At 36.1% G+C, this 26,232-nt stretch overlaps 4 protein-coding genes and 4 non-coding genes across 13 annotated transcripts in view; 4 read left to right on the plus strand and 4 right to left on the minus strand.

Annotated features, from left to right (window-relative positions):
• The window catches only part of F39C12.1 (GATOR2 complex protein MIO zinc-ribbon like domain-containing protein), an 18,328-nt gene extending 14,129 nt beyond the window's left edge, over positions 1-4,199 (minus strand). The window contains exons 1-11 of the mRNA NM_001373285.2: positions 4,014-4,199; positions 3,858-3,942; positions 3,605-3,801; positions 3,442-3,558; positions 2,579-2,674; positions 2,075-2,524; positions 1,912-2,026; positions 1,644-1,865; positions 1,421-1,592; positions 1,290-1,376; positions 38-1,239 (exon numbers count right to left, since the gene is read on the minus strand). Coding sequence (NP_001360031.1) covers positions 38-1,239; positions 1,290-1,376; positions 1,421-1,592; positions 1,644-1,865; positions 1,912-2,026; positions 2,075-2,524; positions 2,579-2,674; positions 3,442-3,558; positions 3,605-3,801; positions 3,858-3,942; positions 4,014-4,069 — 2,799 coding nt within the window. The 5' untranslated portion in view covers positions 4,070-4,199. The remainder of the gene's footprint in view (positions 1-37; positions 1,240-1,289; positions 1,377-1,420; positions 1,593-1,643; positions 1,866-1,911; positions 2,027-2,074; positions 2,525-2,578; positions 2,675-3,441; positions 3,559-3,604; positions 3,802-3,857; positions 3,943-4,013) is intronic.
• Positions 4,200-5,068: 869 nt separating this feature from the next.
• On the minus strand, positions 5,069-11,049 carry add-1 (the record flags this gene model as incomplete). Of its 5 annotated transcripts, NM_001029469.5 has the most annotated exons (18): positions 5,069-5,478; positions 5,834-5,877; positions 5,970-6,059; positions 6,156-6,215; positions 6,324-6,425; positions 6,720-6,978; positions 7,028-7,240; positions 7,785-8,057; positions 8,119-8,204; positions 8,260-8,344; positions 8,649-8,747; positions 8,805-8,864; positions 9,211-9,378; positions 9,427-9,570; positions 9,966-10,108; positions 10,431-10,539; positions 10,613-10,705; positions 10,942-11,047. In NM_001029469.5, the coding sequence occupies 18 exons, from the start codon at positions 11,038-11,040 to the stop codon at positions 5,407-5,409; spliced, it is 2,199 nt and encodes a 732-aa protein (NP_001024640.1). The 5 variants fall into 5 exon arrangements, with proteins under 5 accessions (NP_001024640.1, NP_001024641.1, NP_001024639.1 ...); NM_001029470.4 differs by lacking the exon at positions 5,970-6,059 and having other exon boundaries at positions 5,073-5,478; positions 10,942-11,049; NM_001029468.5 differs by lacking the exons at positions 5,834-5,877; positions 5,970-6,059 and having other exon boundaries at positions 5,084-5,303; positions 10,942-11,040.
• F39C12.7 lies at positions 9,697-9,846 on the plus strand. The gene has a single exon (NR_070955.1). It is a non-coding gene; the product is annotated as an Unclassified non-coding RNA F39C12.7 (non-coding RNA).
• Positions 11,050-13,349: 2,300 nt separating the features above from the next.
• On the plus strand, positions 13,350-13,488 carry F39C12.6. The gene has a single exon (NR_070956.1). It is a non-coding gene; the product is annotated as an Unclassified non-coding RNA F39C12.6 (non-coding RNA).
• Positions 13,350-13,488, minus strand: F39C12.5. Its single transcript, NR_070957.1, has one exon. It is a non-coding gene; the product is annotated as an Unclassified non-coding RNA F39C12.5 (non-coding RNA).
• A 3,612-nt stretch (positions 13,489-17,100) lies between these two features.
• Positions 17,101-17,694, plus strand: ntc-1 (Nematocin). The gene is made up of 4 exons (NM_001038459.4): positions 17,101-17,232; positions 17,289-17,401; positions 17,450-17,501; positions 17,552-17,694. The coding sequence occupies exons 1-4, from the start codon at positions 17,115-17,117 to the stop codon at positions 17,578-17,580; spliced, it is 312 nt and encodes a 103-aa protein (NP_001033548.1). The 5' UTR covers positions 17,101-17,114; the 3' UTR covers positions 17,581-17,694.
• On the minus strand, positions 17,688-25,661 carry tsp-14 (Tetraspanin-14; the record flags this gene model as incomplete). Of its 2 annotated transcripts, none has more annotated exons than NM_001392767.2 (9): positions 25,377-25,661; positions 21,901-22,063; positions 20,401-20,586; positions 20,265-20,351; positions 20,123-20,215; positions 19,870-20,016; positions 19,044-19,232; positions 18,817-18,996; positions 17,688-18,391 (listed from the first exon to the last, which is right to left on the minus strand). In NM_001392767.2, the coding sequence occupies exons 2-9, from the start codon at positions 22,024-22,026 to the stop codon at positions 18,116-18,118; spliced, it is 1,284 nt and encodes a 427-aa protein (NP_001379941.1). In that variant the 5' UTR covers positions 22,027-22,063; positions 25,377-25,661. The 2 variants fall into 2 exon arrangements, with proteins under 2 accessions (NP_001379941.1, NP_001367834.1); NM_001380953.1 differs by having other exon boundaries at positions 18,116-18,391; positions 25,377-25,497.
• F39C12.8 lies at positions 23,892-24,026 on the plus strand. Its single transcript, NR_070958.1, has one exon. It is a non-coding gene; the product is annotated as an Unclassified non-coding RNA F39C12.8 (non-coding RNA).
• Positions 25,662-26,232: the final 571 nt, after the last annotated feature.

Here is a 26,232-nt window from a genome sequence, read left to right on the forward strand (position 1 = left end):
AAAATTTAATTTAATATTTGCAATTTCAGAAACGTACCTTCAAGTCCAATGTACATCGCTCCTTCACACTAGATTGCCGTTTGTCGTTTTCCTCAAACCGACCATAAAGAATATCCCGTTCATGACGACGTCTACCCCAGTACATGAGATGCTCGAGACGTCTGATAAAGGTGCTCTCTCGGAGTCGATCTGGCTTGTATCTTCGCAATCCAAGCGGCTGTGTAGCTGGCTGGTAGACCACGTACATTCGTTTTTTCTTGATTCCAAAGTAGGCATCCTCGGGAGTCTCATACTCAAAATCATCCTTCTCGTTTCGCACTGACAATGCTTGAGGTACATGGGGAGTAGGCGTAGGTGCAGGAGGTGGAGTAGGTGTTGCTTGAGGCGGAGAAACAATCTCGTCGTCGGAGCTATTGTTGTCAGCTAGCTGAATCGCGGCACGAATCATAAAGCGAGCATGCTCCGGGTCTTCTTCGCCATTTCCATCAGAAGTTACAGGTGTCTGTTTAGGCTCCTTTCTCGAGCTTTTTGGCATTGACAGACCAATGGGAGCTTGTATTGGCTGTGCAGCTTTCTCGCGCATTTCCTTTTCTTTTGCCTCTCGTTCTTTGATGTATTCAGGTTTCATAAAAACTGACGTGGAATCTGTGATCAGCTTTGGTGGGAGGACTCGCTTCTGAAATTCTCTTGGCTTGAAACGTTGAAACTTCGGTAGATCGTCGAGAATGCTTTTCTTTTTGAATGCCGTGTCAATTTTCAGCCGATGTCCCAGAATTTGAGGTTTAGTAATTGACTTCCATCCCAACTTGAAGAACTTGTCACGAATCCGCTTACTCGAGCCAATCGCAAAAGAATTTCCCATGGAAGCATACATGTATTTCCTATCAGACTGCTTCTTATTGTAGTATCGAATCTTCGCGTGGCATTTGCACAACGTTCTCATGTTGAACGATAGCTCCGATGGTAGGCCACTCTCCGGTTCATCAGAATCGTCTTCGCATGGATTGCCGGGTGGCGCATTGTGATCTTCAGTCTCCGACTCCGAATCGGACAATAAATCCGGACGAGGATCTGGGAGAAACAATCTGAAGAATGGGGCAACCATTTGAGTAATTTCTTCAGTGGCAACGTTATCTTTCATATACTCGTACGGAGGGATCTCCACTTCTGGAAGCCGTCCGTCTGGAAGTGGAACAAGGTCTTCCCATTCGAGGTCATTCACACCGATGTTTCCAAATTCTGAAAGCAAAACCAGTTAATGTAGAGTTATGTTCTCTAAGAACTCAAACCTTTGCCTCCATACTGAATGATGACAGAATTGTGAAGCCACTTTGCCCAAACCGATCGACTTTCTTCCGTGATTTTGAAGGCCAGTTCTAAAATGCTTTCATTATAATCAACAAGCACTGACAAAGTGTACCTTTCAACGATCTTTCGGATACTTGATAAGCATTCCATCCAGCTTCTAACCTGTTACACATCATGGTCAGTGTTTGTGCAGGAATCATTTCTTGAATCTGAAGACCTCTGTAAAAAAACACCGAGTCGGATCCTGCGTACGGGTTGACGCTTCCTTCATAGTGTTTAGGACTCTGTAATTCGAAATATGAATATTTAGAGTTTAAAAACTATATTCAGCTAACCCTGACAATTTTATAGGTAAATGTGTTTCTATCAAAGCACATGATACCGTTAACACCCGGAAATACAAAATCAAACGATTCCACTCCTTTTGCCTGGTACAAGATCTTTGGCTTGTGAATTTTAAAATCTCGTTCCGCGGAAACTCGTTCAACTGCTTTGTACAAATATGACTCGTAATCAATTTCAGGGACGTCTTGAATTTTAGCCAGGAACTTCATGTCCTGAAAAAGTACAAGTGTTCGTTCGGTTTTTGAAAGAAACACCAACCACTTCGGCAGGATAAGTCCACAAAGTAGGAATCGGAACTTGTGGGTCATTCTTTGCCGCTTCATACTGCCCGTAATAACCCAGTAACGGTACTTCTGCATCTTCGTAAGGCATTCTAAAAGATAATTGAAAATTAAATGATTACAAGAATTCAACTACTCACTTTTCGCGTCGCAACATTGTGTGCCGAGTTGCAGTGCATCCTCTGTCAATGTGCTTAAACGTAATGACCTGCCATTTCCGATATGGTTTTTCAGAAATCGGTCGTCCTCCAATTAGATGAGTTGGGTTCATATTCATAGCAAAGACGCGGTGGCTGTTAGTATGTACAAATAATTCATTGGTAATATAGGGATTGAACTTCATATCGAGTATGCTCTCGTTTTTTTCAAGTCCAATATCATAAATAGCGCACGGCACTTCTGGCCGCCGAACATCGTACAGGAGGACGTTGGATCCGTTCCAGCAAGCAATTTCAAGGGGTCTTGTCGAACAGAGAGCTGTTTTCTGAACACCACCATCGAAGAAGACTGCATTGAAAGCTTTTGGGCATCGGACGTCCATAACACGGAGTGATTCATCATCTCCAACAGCAAGAAGAAATGGGCCATGCCTGAAAATTTAGAGGAAATTACTATAAAACATTTTAAGGCCACAAAAAACCTACCAAATCCAATCAATAGTATTTACAGGGGAATATGAATCGTAGTGAGCAATATTCCGTGCTGGTTTCACAAGATCAATGACGGTTACTGTGCTATTTCTGAAAATTACTATTCAATGTTTTTATTTAGAGTAATATTCAAACATAATCATCTCTTACGCAATCACGCCAATGTCGTGGTGAGACCCGCGGGGGCTCCTTCCATTTCTAGGCTAACTGTCTCCATAACAATCACTCTCACTGCCTCCCCCCTCTCTCATTTTTTTATTTCCGAAAATGTTTTCGCGGGTTTTTTGAAACATAACTCATGTAGTTTTTTTTTTCAATTTAAATGCAAACAAAATTGTGTAAGCGTGATGTTTTATGCTAATTTGATTTGAAAATATGTTTGATTGTGTTTGGAATTTATCGCGTGTAACATTCAGACTTCTTAGGATAACGTAAAAATGTTTTTATATAATAATTATAAAAAATGCCACTGACGTCCTTTTATCACGATTTTTGGAATATGAATAGCTGTAAATCGAAAATAGGGTGCTTTCATGATAGGCAGGCACCCTAATGCCTACCTGCCGCCTTTTTCCTGCACTTTGGTGTCTATGCTCAAGTTTTTGATTGAATAATTTTAATAAATGTTGATGAAAATCACATTAAGAAAGTTTTGAAAAAAGTTCGTGTGTATTAGCATCAGGCTCGGGTAGGCGCGATGTCGGCAAACGTTGCTTTAAAAACAGGCAGGCAGGCGTCTTGGCGCCTATATGAAAGCCTTAGGGAAGACATAACTTATGCCGTTTCTTTTCGACTAATAGCTGATTTTTTTTCAATTCTACCCTTGCTCGAATCGCACATATTTGAATGCAACTTACACAGAAGAATCTGTTCTATGATTTACAGCAAGCATTCCTTTGTCGAGTCGTCCAACACGTAACCCGTAGATGGTTTCACCAGGCAATGAGCAAAGGTTTTGACCACTGATTTTGGTGCTGTAAAATTGATGATAAGTTGACAAACGTTCGATTCCGGACTCACAAGTTGATATCGTTAAAATTACTAATATACCGGGCAAGGCAAATGTCACCGGTATTTTTGGAATATGGAAAATAAGTGATATGTTCGTGAAAGTCGATTGCAGTCACAAATTCCTGTTTCGATTTGTCAGTCAGTTTATGTTTAAAATATGGTTCACTGCTACGAAACGCGTCCATCGGATGCATGATTTCGCGAACCTACAAAAAGATTAGGTATTGATTTTCTTCCATGTCATTATTTTTCGTTAACTCACCGACAAATGGTCCGTTGGGTCATATTCAACAATGATACGTTCACTGATAAAACGCATCTCACGTTTCAATCCGAATTCGTTGAATCTGAAACAAAATAAACGTTTCTAAACAGGTAAAATAACTCATTTTCTACTTCAAACCATGAAATAACTCACTCATTTGGACATATTTCTTTAAAAATGTCATCAAATCCAATGTCAGGATCAGTCATTGTCACACAACTGAAAAGGAAATTCTGGCTAGCAAAAAATTGAAGTTTAGTGAATAAAACTAAAAGAAACACATTAGAATATAAGGTTTGAAACACAAAGAGTGTCCAACTCTTTTATCTTCGAGTCGTATCTTCGGCCGCGGCCACGACCACTTGCGAGACAACGCTGCGATGGAAGAGACGCAGATGGATAGTCTAAACAACACAACAGAGAATGTATTAATGGCAATTTGCCGTCGAATGAGGCGACACTCAATGGGCAGACGTTAGTTTGTCGGAAGGGTTATGAAGGCAAATATTGTTATCAGCATGGTGCAGTGTCATGTTTGTTACCATAAAATTATCCGTAAATTAGTATTTTCATTAATTCAAAAAATCAAACTTTGAAACTAAAACTTGTTATTTCTACAAGAACAAACAATTTAAAAATCAAAATGTGTAAGATTCGTTGTGCCAAATAGTGGCCAAGAGCGCTGTGCATTTTTTTCTGCAATTCTACAGAATATGTCTAGGCGGTTTTTACCCTAAATGACAGTAAATAATCACAATGTTCCAAACATAACTGTAAAAAGTCATACAATGATCAAAATAATGTTTTTCAATTGTGCAAAGAAAAAAATAGAAGAAGACTGAACTTATTTTTTTTCCTGCACAAAATGATCTAGCTGTAACATTTTTCCGGCTAAATTCATTCATTAAAAATATTTAAAAGCCTGTTTTGTAGCATAATTTATCGAATTTTCAGACTTTTACAGGAAAGTTAATTTGATTACCCGAAGAAATTTGCTGAAACTAGAGTTGGTGTGGAAATCGATAATCTAACGTGTGTAAAAACTATCATATATTCCAAGGAAAGTGTCTGGAAAACGAGCACTTTGAGTTTTATAGCAACAACCAAAAATAAACTGGATAACTTTTTTAATCTGCTAAATTCGTTGAGAAAAGCTATTTTCGTAGTCACTTTGCCGAATTCTTCTCTGTCCTGGCTTTTTTTTGTAATATAATATAATTATTTATAGATGAAAGTATAAAAAACTTGATGGAAATGCAAATACATAATATAAAAAAAATATGCGTACAAAATGACATTTTAAAAATATTCGAAAAACAAAAGACAAAGCACAGAGTGTTGCTATTATCCATAACCGGAATTGAAAGTTCACGGGAAAGAAAGAAAAGTCCAGAGACTAGACATATGTTTCTTGACGGTAAATTGGGCGTAGTATATCCGGATCTGAAAATTGAAAAGAAAACATAGAAAAAGTTATCGAAAAGTGTTAGAGTTAAGTGATGTGAACGTGTTGGTGAGAGCAAGGTGAGAGCAAAACTCTCATTTTTCATTTGTCCTTTTTTCGCATAAATGACAAAAATCCTTTCTTTTTCTTCTTTTTCTCATCTTTTGTAGGCTTCTGAAATAAAAAACGGTGTAAAATAAGTGCTTGATTAGTCCCAAAAGCAGAGAAGTTAGCAAATATTTCAATCTTATTTGAAGGTAGAGTAGAGTCAGTGGGGTTTTGCCCAAAATAACAGAAAACAGTTTATATATAGAGAATACAACTGTAAAAAGTTTAATTTTTTCATTGAATTTTTTTAAAATTTTTCAGAAATTGTTAAAATATCAAAAAAAAACTTCTAATTTGAAAAAAAACATTATTAAAAATTTAATATATTACTTTATAGTTTTTCTGTTATTTATGGCAAGAAACCTCATTCTTTTTTAAGTTTGAAACATTTGAAAAACTATTTGCTTCCAAAAATTCTTACTTCTTCTTCAGACGCTGTAGTGCACGATCGAGACGTTGTATTGCCTAAATGTTACAACTCAGTTATTGATTAGTTAGCTGATGCGCTCGAAAAAAAAGTGAAAACACAAATAGACACCACGTAGTTACAAATATACCTTCACTTGTTCCTTGAGTCGACGAAAATCGCGTCATTTTAACTTTTTCAGGGTACTCTGTCGAAATTGACATCGGAGAAGGGTGATCGCCTGTACACAAAGAGTTAGAAAATCTGTGAAAGTTATAAAAAGCTTTGAAGCCACCACACACATGCTACACAGAAAGAATAAGGAAAATAAACCTACAATCGAACACAACTGACTGGCTCATGTACGACGTATTGACGCTTTCTTCGGAAGTTCGGACTGGAAATATGGAAAATAGGCATTCAAATAATTTAAAACACTGGAAAACAAAGCGATAGAAAACAGGCGCATCGATAAAATGTGAAGGAGCAACCACATAAAAATTACCATTATTCGGGGAGATTCCGGCATTCAGGCCGTCGTCAGATGCGCTCAGAGCCGCTTGAGAAAGTTTATGTTCTCGTACTCCTTGCATTAAGGAAACTGTATCTGGAATAATTTTTGAAAATCGGCTGGTTACAACTAGAGAAGCTATTTTTAGACCTTTGTCAGCAATATATTTTCAAAAATATATTTTGTAAGTGGAGCCAAAAAGAACATACTCAAAACAAGTGGCATCCCACAAGTGTTTTGAACCCCAGATTTTCAGTTAAAAACTCGCAACACAACATGGATTTTTTGCAGTGTTTATTTTATTTTATTACGTTTTAAATAAAGGAATTTCAGTTTTCGTTTTCAAAAACGACTTTAAAAATTGCTGTTTTTTTGTTTCAGCTACCTTACCAGCTTCAACCTCATCGTATTGAGAGTAACCACTTCTCGCTGAGACAGGAGCGCTTTGCGAGTTCTTGGCCTTCACCATGTCTACATATTTCTTGATGTCTGCATCAGTTTCTACAGAGAATGGATTCGGCGCATAGATTTGGTGGTACACCTGAGCATGATGCTGAAATTGCCTATCAATGATTCCCTTGCTGGCAGTTCCGATAAGTATTGCTCGGTCAGCGGTCGAGCTCTGTCCGACTGTTCCGTCATTATCAGGCTGAAAGATTACAAAATAATAAATGAATTTTCAAGACGGGATATTTCACTTTAATCAATAGTGCAATGTCTTCATATGTCACACTGTCCAAAATCTGGCTTTGTGGTCCAGCAGAAAGAGTTCCCAGTCTGTTGTTTTCTTTGATAGCTTTTTGTTTTTCTTTAAATTCTTTAGGATTTGAAGACGCAGGACTGAATTGATGAACACTGCTGATTTTGACAGGGGTTCCACTCGCGGATGGAACGTTGACGTCATGAACCCACTGAAATGATTTGAACTTGTGTAAATTTAAAACACTTTAAAATTAATTTTTTCTCCAATGATTTATCATAGATGTTTAATTTGAACTCAATAACCAAATGCGACCGAATTTTATAATGAGACTTCTCAAAAAACTTTAATACATATTTTTATTGCGGATCAAAATTTTCAAAACACAATTAGGCACAGCCTGAATCGATAGTTGGTATTGGAGCAATTTTGAACATTTTCTGACACTACTCCAATATTGAAAAATACATTTTTTTATTGCGTTAGCATAACATGTATTCATAATGTGCATAATGACAACAATCCAAAAATTAGTGACATAGAAATTATCCAAAACAAAAATTCACTAGTAGGGCCCACCCATATCATAGCTATTTGGGTTTTCAAATCTCTGTTTATAGTTTTTAATTTAATGTTTCTTCAAATTTTTTTGTACATTTATATGAAAATAACTGTGTAAACATAATGACACAAACCATCAGAAGTTCATGTACAAATTTTATTTTCGTACTGCAAAAGTTGAAAACAGTTCTTACTTTAGTTATCTTCTTTGGGTTATCTGCTCCATACTCCAAAAATTCAACCTTCTGATATGCATTTGGACTGTTCATCCAACGAACCCGCTCCTGCTCCTTGCGCAGTAAAGCCAGACGATGTGCAGATACACTTTCCAAGTTTGTTTCATCAATTTGTCCATAAGCTGATGTAGTTGGCGGAACAGCAACATCATTGTTGTTCACCATTGACGTAGACATTGCAGATTTGGGCCGCAGTTGTGGTTGACGATAGACGTGCCCGGTTTGAAAATTCTATAATTAGTAGCAATTTTTAGTGAAACAACTGTGAGCAGGGCGAAAAAATTCTGCTCACCGCATGATCCAACACTCTCATCCAAGACTCCCATTCTAATTCTCCGACTCTCCAATCAACTGTTCCATTTCGTTTCAGGGAATTCGCTACAAAAGCATTATAGATGTATTTTAAATTTCAATATATATTGCAGAATCTTACTATTTCGAGAATTTCTGAACGCTCTTTGTATTGCTTTCTCTTCCGGAATGATGAGGTTGTCAAGTCCAGCCCTTGCGGCACGTACCTTACAAAAATATTTTGTTTTTGGAAACTTTGATTATGTATTTTGTATTTGATATGAAATAATATTTCTCATTTATTATAACTTTTCTAAACCTGATGGTCACAAGCAGTGACTAAGTTGCGCATAATTATAGATGTCTCTTCAACGGAATTTCCAACAACAAAACATCCTTCTCCTCTGATCAGCAGAACCTTAAATGTTTTAATCCCATCGTCATTTCATAAAAAATAAGCATTTGGCGATAGAATTGAACTACTGGCGGCAGGGCAGCGTGTAATTTTTAAATATGAGAAACTTCAAAAACCTGAGTTTCGCATGCTATCACAGTGTTGTTGGCTAGAAAAGTGGCATGCTCGATAGTGTCACCGACAACAAGGAATCCTTGATTGCGGAGGAAAAGGACCTGAAACGAAGCATAGAAAAGCGGATAGAAAAGCAGTTCAAAGTAAAGCTAACGCACGTTTTTGTCTCCAAGATTTGCAATAATTTCGTCAAATTGAATATCATCATCACCAATGTCCTGAAAAGAAAATTCAACAATTTTTTTGATTTTATAGTTAAAGTCATGTGAAAGGTTAATGAAAATTTAAACCGTTCGAAGGTCGACGATGAACTTTTCTATATCTACTTTAAGTACTAAAACTACCGATTTACATGATAAACTTTTTCAAATTTTGGCAAAGTACCAAAACTTTGACTGGAAAAAAATCATCAAAAAATAATTTTAAAAAACGGTTGCCGATTTTGCTTCTAGTTTCTTTAACCTTCAGATTTTCAATTTTCTCTCGTTCACACTTAAATTTTTCAGATTATGAAAATAACCACACAAGTGATTGTTTTTCTTCAAATTCAATATTTTTGCTAACCTGATAATCGTGATATCCAACTGGCCCAAGCACCATTGCTTCCTTACATAGAGGCAATAAACCACATTTCATACTAGCCACAGCCGCCACAATTGCCGTGTGCATATGAAGAATGCATCTGACCATTGGGTGAGCTTTGTAAATTGCAGAATGAAGAAGAAACGCAGGCTTAACTTGATGAGTGCAAAAATAAGTCGTTTTTGATTTTAAAGGTACCTGGTTGACTCCAGCTTTCAGTGTCCCGCAATCCAGAATTTTTCCATTTTCATCTATCTTCACGATGGTCGCAGCAGTGATTTCATGGTAGAGAAGACCAAATGGATTCATCAGAAAAGTGTTATCCTCATCGTTGGTTCGATACTAAATCAATTTTGTTAAAATTCTTCTAGAAAGGTAAATATGGTGTTTTTACTTTTGTAGAAGTTTCATAGAAATATAATTTTAATACATTTTTTTAAACACGTCGTTAATGGACCTGCTAGTTAACTCACGTCGGAAAATAAAGTGGTGTGTAACCGGAACACAACACTGAACAAAAAAAATCCCAATTTAAAGCTGATTAATCCTTACATTTTGGCAGCTGTTTCAGAAGTTTCGTATTTTAATAAAGTTGAAATTCATACAATTTCTACACGCGTTGTATTTGCTATATTGTAAAATAAATTTGGTTGATTGCAAAATTTTACTTTAAACCACAGGTTCAAGTTTTAAATTTTTGTGGTAATTTTAAAAAGTCAATACTTCAAGCACCCTACCGAGATTTCGTTATGAATCCCTTGTGACCACTGGAACAGGTCAGCTAGTCGAAACAAGCATGCCAATTTGTTTCTCTGGATACGTTCCGCTTTTGAATACTTCTCGTTTCCACGAAGATCAGCAATTGCAATGGTGTTTCCACCTGAAACATAGATTACATGATTTATCGGAAATTGTCAACTTACAGAAGTTCAAGTTTGTAAAAATATTGCAATTTTGTTTATGCATGGGAATCTTAGATTTTTGATATTATAATACTTTACTAGAAAAACAAAAAAAGTATATCTACTTTTGTGTCACAAGGTTTCAGCATAGCTAAAATTCGTATAGGAAAGTTTTCTGCATTATAACATGTTGTAACTCCTCGTGTGAATAAGCATAAATCGAGTTTCTTTTGTCAAAATAAGGAAAAAAAACCAAGTTATCCGTTTTTCGAATACATTATTCCAAAATATAATACAAACCATATGTGTGAAGGTTGCCAAACGACATGTTTCCTTGTGGAACTGTGAGGTCCGAAAGTTTCTGGAGTACTTGCAAGTGATCCGGATCCGTACGTGCTGTATCACACTCCTAGATGTAAAATGTTTTGTACAAAATTACATTTATTGAAACAAAATAACGAGAAAAAAGACAAATTACAAACCTGACGAATAACTTCTTCTAGCTCGTGGCAGAATGATTTTGATTCAAGTATCTGTTGCACTCTTTTCCGTCTCTCCATCTCTGACAAATCCTCCTAAAATAGAGCATTTCTCATCCATCTTTTAAGCTGATTAAAGAGCGAGCACTCCTTTCTCTTCTTCTCTTGCATTTTCCATTCAATTTCCCAAGTCTTTTCAAAAAATGACACTGCGCTAATAATGGCAGGTTTCATTAATTGAAGTTCTTGGAAAAAGAGAAAAAAGAGAGCTGAGGAGGGAAAACTTGATGTGCTCTAGTTTTTTTTACGGAAAAACTTGGAGCAGCACTTACTTTGATTACTGCCGGTCTTTGCAAATCTTTGATATATTCAGGGTCATCTGGGTCTCGATAGTATGGACGTTCCCGTTCCTTCTCTTTTCTTCCAATCATCTGAAACTTTATTGAAGTTTAAGAAAATTGAAAATGAGATTGAAATATTGAAATTCAAGAAAAAATCACAAAGTTTAGAAAAGTAAACATTACTTTGCAAATATGAAAATGGGATGTAGTGTACAAATATGAATTTAAAAATAAAAATAATAAAATTATTCTAAATGTGCGATGATTTTCTGAATTATGTTTAAATTCCCGCGCAAATGGATGGCCTACTTTTGATATTGTCTTGTTTTCCTGTTTCATTATTGGTCTTTTAACGTTAAATTTCTGTTTGTCAAATTTTTAGACATTTTTTCAAGATGAAAAACTGTTATAAAGGTGTTAACAGTTGAACTTACTAAAGATTGAAATATCAAATTAAGTAAAAAAGGGTTCACAAGTTATCGGAAACTGTATTTACAAATAAGGATTTTTTAAGATATGCTAAATCGGATGTATACAATTTCATGAAAATAATTTGACATTTCTACTAGCACACAGCTTACACAAAGCTGTACTAAAAAGCATGAATTGATCGAAAAATAGTTCATTCAGCGTGAGACTATTCGATGGCGAGCCATCTGATTTGTATACAAAATTTGGTTATTGCATACCTCCTGCGTTATATAACATTTGCTCTACGGGTGGCACACTTGCCATGAGAAAGTGTATACATCTAATTACCTATGAAGCATGGCAAACGGTAATATTGAAAAATATTAATTGGAAATGTGAATTTGACCCTAAAATGTTTGTGGTTTTTGCGTCAGTCAAATTCTCCAACACACTACTTTTGTCTGCGATGGAAGCGATAAACGGCAAACAAGAATGAGAACCTTAAGGTATCCGCCTGTTGCGATAAAGTTCTTCTTATGTCAAATCTAATTTAAGGAATGAGGGAAGAAAAGGAAGACCGAAAAGAAACTCAAGTCTACATGTACTCTATTTTGGAGAAAGATAGAAAGAGGCGCCGAGCAGAAAACCCAAGACATTTTATTCAGGATGGTTAATCACAATGAAAAGAAAATGGAATAAATAGAATGCACTTGTCCGAGTGGTGCACAAGTAGGGTGGCTCAAATGAAAAAGAACGGTGAAGCAAAATGGAAGTGGAAATTTTCGAATTGAGCTAGGCCAATTAGTTTTGTGAGATTTCATTACTTTTTGGGAAAGTAACCATTTTTCCGCAAACAGAGTTTTATAACTCAAAATAAATTTGTCAAAATTTAAAAATCGGTTTGAACTTTTCAGATTAATTATTCCGATAAGATAATATTGCAGCACTACTACGAAATGCTGAAACAATATTTCTATTTAAAAATTCTAAGCTTTTTCAATAATTTGCGGTCAATGCAATTATTTATAATACCACTTACTGTAAAATTCTTAGTCTGAAATTTGAAATGCTTTAACTTTCAGAAACTTGAAATACTCTTCCAAAAAAACCCCAAACTGGTGTTTAACCAATGCGGCAACAATAGAAGAAACATGCCGAATTGCGATTAAATCTTATATCAAACACACACGCACACACACCTATGGTGACGATAGTAAAACAAACTATTTGTTTTAACCTTTTTGATTAAATAGATCTGATAAAAAGAACAAGTGGAGAAAACAGGAAAACAAAACATGTATCTCTCGCCCTTTTTCCTCACCTTGAATCAATTACCCTTCTTGGAGACTTTTATTGAGAAAAGTTAGGGAAGTAAATAGAAAGTGAGAAAAACGAAAGAATTGAAAAAAGATCGCTGCTGTCAATTGAGCGAAACAGAATCTTTATTCAAATCAAGGTTGTCTATCGGTTTCTGGAGACTCAAAAAGGCAGTGTTCATTTGTTGTGTATCTTTTGGCTTGGAGAAAAGACGAAACACGCCTTACGGTTCATTGAAAACACCGAATTTCGAAAGCTAAACTGTTTGCTATTCAAAACAAAAGCTCAACAACAGTGATATGATTTTTGAATTCAGTTTTGCGTGGAAAACCAAATAATCAAATAGGAAGTCAGAGAACGCTGAGAAAAAGAATCGATAAACTCGCTGCGTTACTGTACAATACTCGTTGCTCGAAACAGTTGTCATAAAAATTTGATGTGCCCGTAAGGCAAAGAGAGAATAAAACGTATTGAGAAGAAGAGAGTTTGGAAAGCGAGAAGTGGAAGAATATGAACAGGCAAACTTTTTCGGAACAAAACTATTCTGCAAAAAAGAGGAGCAGTACACAAGATGTGCTATCAGTTGTCATCTAGATAGTGCCATTTGGAGCATTTCGTAGCGACCGACAACACACACAAATAATGAGTTGAAGTGTGAAATGGGAGGCATGGAATAGAACATTTGTCAGACCATGCACCAGCCGCCCGATGGTCTATCTTACACGCACTCGAATTTGCATTTCGTTTAAAGAACCCAAGGCGGTCGGAGAGAGTGCGTTTGAATAATTAGATCGTCCAACAATAACATTGGCGAAACATGGATCCGGCAACAAAGAATCTTACAGTTTGTGGTTGTAAATATTTTTAAATCTTTGTGATCAGAGAATGATAGCTTCGAAGTTTCAATGAAAAAGTGCTTTTGAGGCGAACTCTGGAATTACTACATTTCCGCAAACATTATTACACCTTGTTACCGTATATTCTCTATTAGTGCTGCATCTCCAGTAGTACTGCAGTCTCTATTAGTGCTGCACCCCATTTTCTACTGAAAGAGTCACTCAATAGTTTTGACATTTTGGGGAGTGTTTTTTTTGTATATTTTTGAAGATTTCTAGTTAATTTACAAACATAATTGAATTATTGGGTCATTTTTGTTACAAAATTTCTCAATTTTAATGGATTTCTGCTTAAAAGATGAGCATTTGTGACTAAAAACTAGTGATCTCCAATTGAAAAAAGTCGTTCGAAAATTAGTACCGCAGTCTCTAATAGTGCTGCACTCAAAAAGGGCCTGGAAATTAGTGCTGCTTGCAGCACTAATAGAGAATATACGGTACTTTATTTTTGAGATGTTTGAAATGTTATATGTTCCTAAATAAAACAGAAATATGCATTTCATGTTTGCATAAACTCCAAAATTAAAGACATACCCGAGGGACTTTTTTTTTCTATAGAAAACCATAAAACTGGAAGTGTGAAAGATATGTCTGGTCCGACATCTACCGGGCCCCGCGCCGCACTGTGTTAACCCTGCAAAACTAGTCTAGGGAACCAGGTAAATGTCGGACCATACAATTTAGTCACTCTTCCTATTTTGAGACTTTCTCAAAAATTGTTTCTCAGAATGAACGTTTCCGAAATTTAGAAGTTTCTGCATGCACTTTTGTTGTGTTGAGATAAAGTTTTCGAAATTTTCGTGTTTTGTTTTGCTTTACATTTTCTTTATTTGAAAGTGCTGGAAATTCTTGCAGAAATGAAAGAAAGAAAAATTCAAATTTACAAAAATATATTTAAAGCTTGCATGCAGTACTAATTGAACGAAGGAATGGTAAGACGCCAATTATTGAGTTATTTAACAGAAGTAAGTAACGATTAGTGTACTTTTCTAATGAAACAAAAACTATAAGATAGATAGAAATAAAAGAAGCAACACCACAACCACACTTTCAGTTAGATGCCATGAGATCGTTTTGAAAGTAGATAATTGCGTTTAGAAATATGATCCTGTTGGCTAAAGCCAATAAGCATGGAGGGGTGCGAGGAGGGGACCAGAAAAATATTCCTTCTATCTTTTTTTGCTTGCAGAAAATTTTGAAGAACAAGGGCCAAATCTTTAAAGCAGGGGGAAGAGTGGAGAGGATGGGAGGGCAACGAGACAAAAATTCATGCACAACGAGCGAGAAAAGTCCCTTACGCGTGAAAAAAATGTGGAGCAACAAGGTCTTACCGAAAAAAGGCACTCCGAAAAAAACGGCATTTCAGCTGACGGGTGAAGATAGAATACGCAACAATCTATCAAGTTGTTCAGAAGAAGAAAAAAACGCTGATGCCCATTGGAAATGTGTTACGCGTTTACGCGTCTAACAGTCATCAAAACACGATAAACTCGAGATTGAGTGCTCAAAACGGATTTGTTGGAAAAATTGGGAGAAAAGTGGGGAAAAGTAACGGTGACCCAGATGCGGCAGTTTGAAAGATGTAGCCTAATGGAATTAGAGCAATCTTCTAGTAGTACGGAATTGGTCGCTTTAAAGTACGCAGTTAGTCTCTGCAGAACTAAAAGACAAAAAGAGGCACGAATCTCGGAGAAGACACAAGAAGGGCCCCTCCTCTTAAGACAACACAATTTTTTTGGAACAACGGAACTTGTTGCTGGCAATAATGATTGTAGAAAATCTCTAATTTATGAGCATGTAACACATTGACGTGCTCGTAAAAGCAACAAGTATACCACCAAAGCAGCAGATAATGCCAGTTGACTCCAGATGACAAATCGGTGTCGTGAAGTCGCGGCAATCCCCCAGAGCAAATGCCGCATCTTTTCAAACACTTACCAATGTGCGCTCCAAATTTGATGAATTAGCTATTTGGCGTATATTCGAAACTGGAGAATGTTCACTTTGCCGTTTTTTGTTGTTTTAATTTTATGTCAGAAGTCTGTAGATTCTGAGTGAGTGAATGAGTTGTAAAACTTTTACATCAATGAACTTCTATGTAATCTGGATGCGGATTTAGTATATTTTGAGTAACATTTTTGTTTTTTTGTACTTCCTTTTTTCTCAATTTTCGTAATCTCTTTTCATATGATTTTTTATAACACGTCACAATTGTTTCATTGCAAACTACAGATTCATATTGTGAGTTTCTATTCAATAACGACAAAAACATTTTCCAAACAGATGCCCTAAATTTTGACACTTTTTGCTTCACTTCTGCTCATAAAAAACACCTTGTAACCTGATTTTGAATTTTGTTGGGAACTTGTGAATTATTGAAACCTTCGGAAGTTTTTGGCAATCGACGAAGTCTGCAATTCTTCTGAAAGTGTCAAAAAATAATTTTTTTTTGATTTGAAGTGTATTTCAAAAATCTAAAAAAAAACGGTGACAGCAAAATACACGTTTTACGTTTTATTTTCGACAATTCTTATATCCTTATATCCATATATCCATTGGCAGATTTGGGAACTCCTGGTTGTAAAATATCTGGAAAAAAGAAAATTCTGCCAAAATTGCTAAAATTGTGTGAGGGTATATTACTTCTTAGAAATCGTACCCCGAATGTTTCTATAACATCCTAATAATTATTTCTTTGTCATGTGCCAATTGGTTTTATTATTTAGACGAATTTTGTATGTGATTTTGAGATAGCTGCATTAAACAAAAAATGAGTATAAACCGATCAGCTCAGCCAGGTTAACAGTACGGCTCTGTCCGTAACCATCTGGAAAAAACTTGTAAAGTTCATCGAGTTACCCGGAATTGTCAAAGCTTTGCAAAAGCTTGGAGGGTTGAAATTGCAATTCCCTCGTTTTTTTATGGCACTTCAATATTTTGAAAAAAAACCAAATTTTAACAGAAACCTTCAATTTTGTCCCGTGTCATAGTTGGCTTTGCTTAAATTATTGGTAAACGACCGAAACATGCAATTTAAAAATGACAGTTTAAAACAGTAAATTTCAGACAGCTGCGACACGGAAAACAAACCGCCGTACAACAAAGTTGAACAATTACTATTTTCGATTATTTGAGCACATTTTGAGTTTACACGTTCAAAATTCCCAGAACCGTTACTGATCCTTTGAAATAATTTAGTGCATTTTTTTTGAAATTATTTTTCAAATCAAATCTTAGTCACGTCACTTGAATTGATAACTTCTGTCAAACCCACGTCCTGACTTGTTTTGACACACATCCCAAGAAACTGTCACTAAATCCGTGTTTCAGAGCTTTCAATATGAAAGAAAAAAGCTAGTCATATACATGAAGGACGCGTGAGTCGACTTATCGCCAAATAACAAGACGCGCGGATTTCAGTCGTAATAAAGCGGTTTAAGTCGACGATTATCAGCGGGGCGGAGCTGCGATGAAATCCAAAATCCAGGCGAGGAGGAAAGAGCCATTCGTTGTCATTCAATCTTCACTTTCCATTCCAACATGGGCTCCTCACCTATCCTCCTGGTACTCGCCATCTCGATCGGCCTAGCTAGTGCTTGTTTCCTGAACTCTTGTCCGTACAGGCGATATGGTAGAACTATTCGCTGTTCCAGTTGTGGTAAGTTAAAAATTTAAAGGAATCCGAACAAAAAATTATCTTATGCTCTAATTTAGGAATAGAAAACGAAGGAGTTTGTATTTCTGAGGGAAGGTGTTGCACCAACGAGGAATGCTTCATGTCAACCGAGTGCAGCTACAGTGCCGTTTGCCCAGAACTTTTTTGCAAGGTTTGAATTTAGCATGTTGAAATAAGTAATAATGTGACGGAAGTTTAGATTGGACACCACCCAGGATATTGCATGAAAAAGGGATACTGCTGTACTCAAGGTACACTTTTGAAACTTAAAAAATGTAAAACTATACAAGTTTGGTTCCAGGTGGATGTCAAACAAGTGCAATGTGTTAAACGGATCAAGCAAGCAAAATCTTCAGGAATGTCAACTCTCAAGCGACCAACTTTTTTTTGAATTTGTTGTGCTTTGAAATTTGAAATATTAATAATAAATGTCGTTTGAATGTTTGAAATTCTTTATTTACAACATCGAGGAATCAATTTAGAAAAAAAACAAGCTAAAAAGTGTAAAGCGATGGCTAGAATTCCGGACAATGAATAGGCAACTTGTTTGGCGACCCAAGTATGAAACAAGAAAAGACGATGTTTGAAAGTAAGTTGTTGCTCATGGCCAACTCTGTTGAGCGGAAAGAAGAAAGTGGTACAAATTTCTATGGAGCACCAGATTGTGTATGGCAAATTTAAAAATCGGTCTAGGTAGATAGGAGATGAATTTTTGGAAAGAGAGATGGGGTGGGGGGGAGGTTGAGTTGGGGGCAGAAAGAAATGGGAGGCTAAAATAAGTTATATCACCGCGTTCGAGACAGAAAGATTTGGTATGTATGAAACTGAAACAGTTGTTAAATTTGAATATCATTTACTATAACATTTATGATTTGCTTTTTTGAGGAACCAAATCGGTTTGCTGCAGTACCCATTGATGCGTTCGATTTGTCGTGGTTGCCTGTGGCGTTGGCGCGGGTCCTGCCGCGGCAGGAGGTGTTCGAGTCGTTGTCGCAGTCCTTTTTCGACGAGCTGCCGCGTTTTCAACCCCAGCAGATTTGGGCTTTCGAGTTGGAGAGCTACTCGCGTTTCGTGACTTTTTCCTCGGCACATGCTCAATTGGTGGTAGCGGAGGCGGAATATCCGGTGGTCTCGGCCTTGTCTGAAAACAATATTTTTAAAACAAAGATGGTCTCAGACATCTTTCTGATTTTCCAATTCATTTGGTGGTTTTCGAGAAGCTTTAAGAGAAATGCCCTATGCTGGTCCTTGCGAAACTACAAGCAGTTTAGTAGCCCCCGCGGTGAGAAATGATGTGATGATGACGTGCATAATATCCTCCTGTTTACAAAAACTCTTTGGAAGAACGATGATTAAGATTGTAAGCTTGCAATCCGTTGCAGGAGGAGCGGGCAGATTTAATATATTTTTTTATTTTTATTATCAAAATGTCGAGTTTTTTGTTTGCATTTTTTGAAAACATTTGCGTGAAAAATCACGAAGTTTAAACAATCACGTAGTTCAAAGAATGATCTAATTTCACTAATGGAGTACATCATACTTGCAAAAAGTGTTATAAAATCTTACGGCATTAGCAGAAGCGTTGTTGAATTTTCCTTCTTCAAGTAGATCCAACGAGTTCAGTTGATCTCTACGGTTATGATCTCGCTTTCGCCGTCGATCGTTTCGCCGTGCTTCCCGCTCCAACAGGTACCTCTGATGGTCGACTTGTTTTGCAAGGATGTTGGTGAGACACACCGAGATACACTGAAATTTCAACTGTTACTGTGGAAATTGTGTAATTTTTGACATACCACTGGAACAATGAGAAGAGCAACGAATGCTCCAACATGCACTGCGTGGGACTCGAAAAGTGTCCGAAGCGGCTGAAGGCATCCGCGGGTGTAAATATCGTGTTCCAGGTCGCCGGGTCGTTTTGTTAGAGCATTTTGCCAGCACTCTAAAGATCTCATTGCAGGTAACAGTGGATTTGATGATCCAGCCTGAAAATAATAATAATACATATATGTAACTTGTAACATCAATATAACATCAATATCATTTACTATATATAAAGCGCGTGTCCTTCTGTCCCTATGTAGTTTGATCTTTGATCAGAGCAACGAAATTTTGGGAAACCTTATGCTAAATGCGCAGCAGACATCGATCGAGGTCCGCGATAGACACCGTATATCTAATGTGTTTTCTCAAAAAAGTCGGGGGCCGCGCCGTAGGTGCGGTCCACGGCTGGTATATGTATAAGTAACATCAAATCAAATGCGTCACATTTAATCACACATTTTTTGCATTAAAAACTTATTTTGTTATCCGAAATTCCTTGACTCAAATAGAAACATTTTGGATCGGAATAGAAAACATGACTGATCATGTTTTAGAGTTTCTATATATATTCTTTGATAATTCCGAGAAGTAGGTATAATAAAAAGTCTGGGTGGTAAACTTATTTTTTATTGGAGAATCGGAATTGGAAAAGCGGAAATTTTTTATTGGTTCATCGCCTAGTATTACCCGTGTTATTTTGGAACTTTGTAGAAGTGCCTTTTTTTGCAAAGAAAATGCGCCTAATTTTGCATATTGAATATTAATATTTTTCAAAAATCTAACAACATAAAAACATACCGCTTCAGAGATAACAGACTTCCTACAGCATGAAAATGGAACTCCACACTTTTCTGGTTGAGGATTTGAATTGGTACAGTTGAACTGGTAGCTCATGTTCCAGTCTCGATATCCTTGAGCAATAGATGAAACTCCACAACATTCCAGCTAAAGATATTTACTTTCGAAATCTGTTAGCGATTTATACATTGTGCCTATAGTGTCTATTGTGTCACAAAATACGACCGTACTTTCTATTAAATTATCTTCTTACATTTTCTTGAAGTGCGTCCATGATTTCAGCCAGGTTTCGATTGGTGTGGTAGTTTTTGACGGCATAAAGAAGTAACCAGTTTGCAGAAAGACCCTAAAATATAAGAAACTCAATCTCTATTAAAGATCTACAAGTAAACTACCTCTGTGGTGTCCGTGTAGAACAATGTGAAAAAGACTAGTGTCACTGCCACGACTAGAATGTAAGATAAGAAGACACAAGCGGCAAACTGAAACAATTTTCTACAATTTGACACTTTTTGGGAGTTCAAGGCTTACACATTTGAGCAAGAAAATATTGTCGCGCAAGGCACCCATGAAACCGAAAAATGATACAACGCATATTGAAAAACCGAATATACTAATAAGAATGGCTGGGTTTAGAATGATATCCACCAGCTTAACCTCTCGAAAATCTTTGATAAATAGGTATACTCCGAGTGCTAGGATTCCAACTCCGACAAGCTGCAAAAATGTTTTCTGGTTTTTAATTTGATATTTGTATTTGAGCAGATTAGATTAATTGAATTTCATTTATAGATCTTGTTTTTCCTTTCTCTACTTTTGCCGCCAACTCTCATTTGGAAAGACTCAAACGTTCTCAATTCTTTATAGATCCATACGTGCCGCATAGACGCAGACATGGCTTATGCAAATTAGGAGCTGATGCAAAGAAAGGTCATCCTCAATTAACATTCGGCAGGAAATGCACAAACACCGAAAAGGCAATTTGGATGAGAGGGGGGGGGGGGAAGGTGAAGCCTAACGCACTTATGAACTTGAGTGCTTCTGAAGGCGAACGCGATGGGCTATAGAAGAAAATGGGGTAATTGGCTTACAATTTATGACTTATTCAACAATTCCCTCTTATTCATGAAAATGGTTTACTTGTTCTTAAGAACTTGGAAGCTCAGTTGCTAAAATTAATGGCTCACTAGAAATAGGATATTTCAGTATGAAATAACTGATCGTTGACAATTGCCAATAAGTGTTAAAGGCCCGTAAATTTAAAACTCTTTTTGATGACATTTTTGTTGAAGTTTGCTAAAAAAAATTCAACTTTAACATTACTTAGACTTCATACCTACTTAAAACAAAATTATTTAAAAAATGAACCGTGAGAGCAAAAAATCAAAACGTGAATATTCAAAAAAAAAGGATTTTCTATTGCACCCCACCATTCCACATTTAAAAATTCTATCTCGGCTGATTTTGAAAAAAAAACTAAAAAACTGTAGACAAAGATGGTATGCACTACTTACTACGGTGCAGTTTTTTGCAAATTTCGAGCATTTTTTAAATTCTTTTCTCATTACAAATTCAACCATTCTTTTTTCATACAACTTTTCTCAAATCCACTGTACCGTGACTCGGCGCTTTTCTCATGGTGGCCTACAGTCCTGTTTGAACAATTCGAGTAAATGACCCATTGCTAATGGCCAGCATTAGTCCAGAAACAAAAATCCGATTGGCTAGATACGAAAGGACAAGGGCAAAATACAATGAGTCTCTACATTCCTTTTTGCAAAACCAATCAATCTGTGGCGGCTTTGTTTGGATGTTTAAACCTAGAGGCAGATGGTTGCACGAAACAGGTGCATACAAAAATTCTTCTTAAGGTGTTTGATGTCTGTTAAACAAAGACCCTCACCCATCTAATAGACCTATTCAAATCCTATGGAAGAAATTGAAGTGAAACTCCATTATACTCAATACTATATCTTCTTTTTCGAAATTTCTCAATTTAGGGAATTTGCAACTTTGACCACTTTGACTTACGAAGACAATTGAGTTGAGTAGGAAGACGAGCCATTTGAGGCATGCAGATATTTCCTGTCGTGGTTTGCGTTGCTTGTGTGATGATGAGACCACCGCGCGAGCTCGCGTCGGCTCGCCGGAGCCCATCAGCAGACACTGTTCCCAGTCACAAGCGCCCGGTGCGCTGAAAGAATGTGATTATTAATTATTGGGGCGATAATAAACAAATGATAAGAAATGTGTGATTTTGATGAATGTGAATGGGTGTTATGAGTGACGGCAAAGAGATAGAAGACTTTCAAAGCTGGCTATTTAGCTATTCAAAAATTTTGTTGCGAAATCAGTGAACCGCGAAATGGTGGAAATCACAATCAAAATGCAAAACAAGTCTAGGCAAGGAAAATGGGAAATGGAAAATAAGACAGAGAATAAGATACCTGCGTGACCAACAGGATAACGACATCTGTCAATTAGGATGAGCAGATGCGGGAAATGGAAGATGAGCCCCCAATTACATGTCTCAATAATAGAACAAGAAAGTGAAAGTTGTTGAACAAAAGGAACGGGGGTTACTCCCTCCCTTCCTCATGTAAGTTGTGATGAAGGTCTGGTCTTTTGCACGAAAGTCTAATCAAGGAAAGTGAAAGAGAACCAGGCAAAAATTGAGGATTGATGGATAGACGCCACTCTCAAGCACCCTCAGTGTGTAAAATTAACTTCAAAAAATTCCAGCAGTCGACAATCTTGTAATTAGTTCAAGTTATCTTCTCAAGGGTAGAAGTTTTTTTCAGAAAATACTTCTTTTCAGATAAAAATCGTCAAGTACTGTGCCAAAAAGGTATCACCACCTAGATTTTCGGTTGTTTTGCAAATTTTTCAACGAGTATAACTTAGAACAACAAACAATGCTATGAGGAAACGTTCAACTGACAAAATATTGCAAATCACTTGTTTTTTTTTTGTTTTTACATGTTCAACTTGTTTACAAGGGTCGTGGCAAAAAGCAAGGCGACCCACAGGTCATGAGTCCATTTTTGAGAATGGTCAATTAATCGAATGCCACTCTAAAAGAATATGTTGAATGGAAAGTTGTAGAATCAAAATAGAATTCATATAATGTTTCATTGCTTGCAGTTATTAATATTTTTTCCAAAACCGTGATGAAAACACATATGAAAATTTCGAAAAAGTTTACAGTTGCAAAAAATAGAAAACTTATAAATTAAAAAAAAAAAAGAATTTTCCATTTAACATCTGGTGTTTCAGTTACAGTCGATATATTAATCAACATCAAAAATAGACTCACGAGATATTGGTTGCTTTATTCTGACCTCAACTCTTGTGAACATTTTAAGCATAAAAAACTAAGAGACATAATTATGAGGAAAATTTTATCTGTTGAGCATTTTTGCATAATATTTCTGGTTTCTGAGTTGAAAATATTGCTAAACTACCGATCTACTGAAAGGGGATACCTTTTCGGCCAGCACTGTATACAAAAATATAGAGAAAAGAAGGAAAAAAGAAAAATAAGTCATTGAGGGTTGCCGATATAATTACCGAAAGTTGGTGTGAAAGTGTGGGCCTAGTCTTCTTCTGAATATATGGCAAAGCAAGGAAAAAATTTAAGACAAAAACAATTTTAGTAACATAAAGGTATGGTATAATGATAAAATGTTTAAATATCTTTTTTCAAATTAAAGGCAAGTTTTTTTTGAGTAAAAAGTGGTGCATATTGAATTGAAATCTGAAGCACTGCCGCATGAAATGTTAGAATATTAATACTTCAAAAAGAATTAAAACATAAACTTGGAAAAAAAGGTGTTTGATCGACGACTTCCAAAATAAAAATATTTCCTTTTTTTTTTTAAGTTTTATAATGATATTTGGCAATTTTAGTACTCCACCTTCAATTTTCACAGTAGCAGCTCTTTCAACTGAAAATCTAAAATTGTACAACACGATACCAGACGTAGAAAGAAAGATGACAAGACAACGGACAGAGTAATGGGAGGAAGCACACGAAGATTGAATAAGACGATAGGAAAGAGGGACGTCGTCGTCCTTTTCGCCTTATGCTGCTGGTATCGTTTGTGGGGTGTCGAAGAGGAAAGGACGTAGGCTATGTATGTGTGTGTGAAACAAAGCCTTCCGCTTAAAAATGTACTTCAATAACTTTGAGACTTAGCCTTGAAATCAAGAGGCAAACACGACGGCTTGAAATGGTCTGGCGGCGCTTTTTCCAATTTTTATGGTCACTGGGTTAGCCTCCTATCTTCATGTTTCGCCGATCGAGAAGGATTCAATAAAATCGAAAAGAAGGAGAAACGGACGAGACAATGATCAAAACACTTTTTTTTTTGGAAATAGTGTAACAAAAATATTTAGACAATTGGAAAGTTTGGTTTTCAGAGTGGTACGGTATTTCAATGGGTGCATGAAAAAAATAATAAATCGGTTTTTCTTTTTATCTTGTGCCTATTGAAACAAGGTAACAATCATTGGATATAATTTATGATTAATGATAATTGACGATTTATGGGGGATCCATAAAATTTGAACGTCAAAGGTACTTTTTTGTGGGAAAGATTGGTCAAACTAGTATGACGCTTTTTTCGGATATTTTTTGTTCAAAAATAAGTTTGATTACTATTTCAGTTGGGATCTTATTGTTAATTGGAAAAAACAGGTAATTTCAAAAAAAAAGTAGTAAAAGATCACATGTGTACATTCTTTAAAAAGTTTCGTGACAAAATTGGAAAAGTTTTAAAATTTTCTTAGTTTAGAAAGATACCTTTCTAAAATATTTCAACTTTGATTTATATGTAGAGTAAATTTTAAACTATTATAAAAATTAAGTAGATTTCATTAATGAATCTCTGAATGTTACAGTTTTTTCCGAAATTTGAAGCACTGTTGCATGTTTGAAACCCTCAAATGTTGTAATAAGTTTATTACAAACCTAATTAAAAATTAAAATGAGGAGAAACGGTATTTTTTGAGCGACGACATTAAAAAATTGCGTAAACTGAGTTTTTACCACTTTTTGACTCGAAAAAAAATTGAAACATTTTTGAAACGTTTATGATATTTGGTTATTTTAGAACTATAGAAATGGTACTTCAACTCTAGATAATTTTATGTCATAATTTGCAAAAACTTTAAAATCCTGAATTCTGCCCAAAATATTTCGGAATTTTTCAAAAGTCAAACAATTACAATTTTCTGTGGGGTTCGACTACTTTTCCAACAATAAAAATTCAAAGCCACAATTGAAAGGTCTAATTAAAAACATCTTGGTCCACGAACACCACACGTGTTATATTTATTCCCCGGAACTTGCAAAAAACTTCTTCAGTGACGAAAACAGATGGTCACAAACAAACAATTTTGACACGTCGTCGTCATAGATCAAAAAAGAGGATGTGATAGCGGATAGAAGTGGGTCACTCAGTAACAATTGTGTGTCTCTTTTCCCTCTACAAAACAACACTTACGTCTTCATAAACCGTCGCGGTGCGCGATGGGGCATCTCATGTAGATTATTTCAGAATGGTTTCAGACAAAATTGATAGTAACGGCTGCCTAGCTTCAGGAAGTCGTTTAAAAAAGGAATATGGGCTTGGTGGGGAAATTGAAAGAACACTTGAAATAACGAGAACACGTCAACTATGAGAGCGGTGACTGGACATCAACTCTTCTCAAATAGAGGTCAGGCAGTGGATGAGGGTGGCTAGTGGCTAGCCAACCTCAGTCAACCGCCGCCAGGCCCAATAAAATTTATTCGCTATTATATTCTGTTCGCAAAAGAATGGATGAGATGGGCAGACAAGTGAGGGCTAGCATGTTTCACGTACTCGGGCTTCTCACCTGTTTCCGATGTGGAACTGGACATTCCGCTTGTTGTACTTTTGATATATTTACAGGTATAAAAGTGTTAAAATCTGCTTTTTGATCATAAATTAAAATAAAATATAGAAAAATAGTGACTCCAACTGAAAATACTATATCTAAAATAGGGTCTAAATAAAGCCGTTTAATTTTGAAAATGTGGCGAAATCTAATTTAGGCAAACGGAAAACTTCAGGCATTTTTTAAGGTTTTTTTTTTATTTTTCAACTAAAGTAAACATTATTTTGATATTTCAAATTAATTTTCAATCACAAAGTTGGTTTTTTCTCAGTTAAATAAGCAGTTTTGTTCGTTTGGCGTACAATCGTGGTACTAAACCCCTTAAAGAAAGAAGTAATTTTAGTGTGCAGTTGATATAAATATACATGATTAATTTACTGTGTACAAATATCATTCTTAAACACTTTCGAATGTTTTATAAATTTCACAAAATTTTAAGAT

The sequence above is a fragment of the Caenorhabditis elegans genome, chromosome X (genome assembly GCF_000002985.6).
Source record: "Caenorhabditis elegans chromosome X".
Lineage (NCBI taxonomy): Eukaryota > Metazoa > Nematoda > Chromadorea > Rhabditida > Rhabditidae > Caenorhabditis > Caenorhabditis elegans.

Excerpts from the sequence above, each read along its gene's own strand:
- ntc-1 (NM_001038459.4), top strand. The coding sequence starts at position 17,115 with ATGGGCTCCTCACCTATCCTCCTGGTACTCGCCATCTCGATCGGCCTA. Across the intron at positions 17,402-17,449 it reads GCCCAGAACTTTTTTGCAAG|ATTGGACACCACCCAGGATA; the intron begins GTTTGAATTTAG and ends ACGGAAGTTTAG. Across the intron at positions 17,502-17,551 it reads GGGATACTGCTGTACTCAAG|GTGGATGTCAAACAAGTGCA; the intron begins GTACACTTTTGA and ends GTTTGGTTCCAG.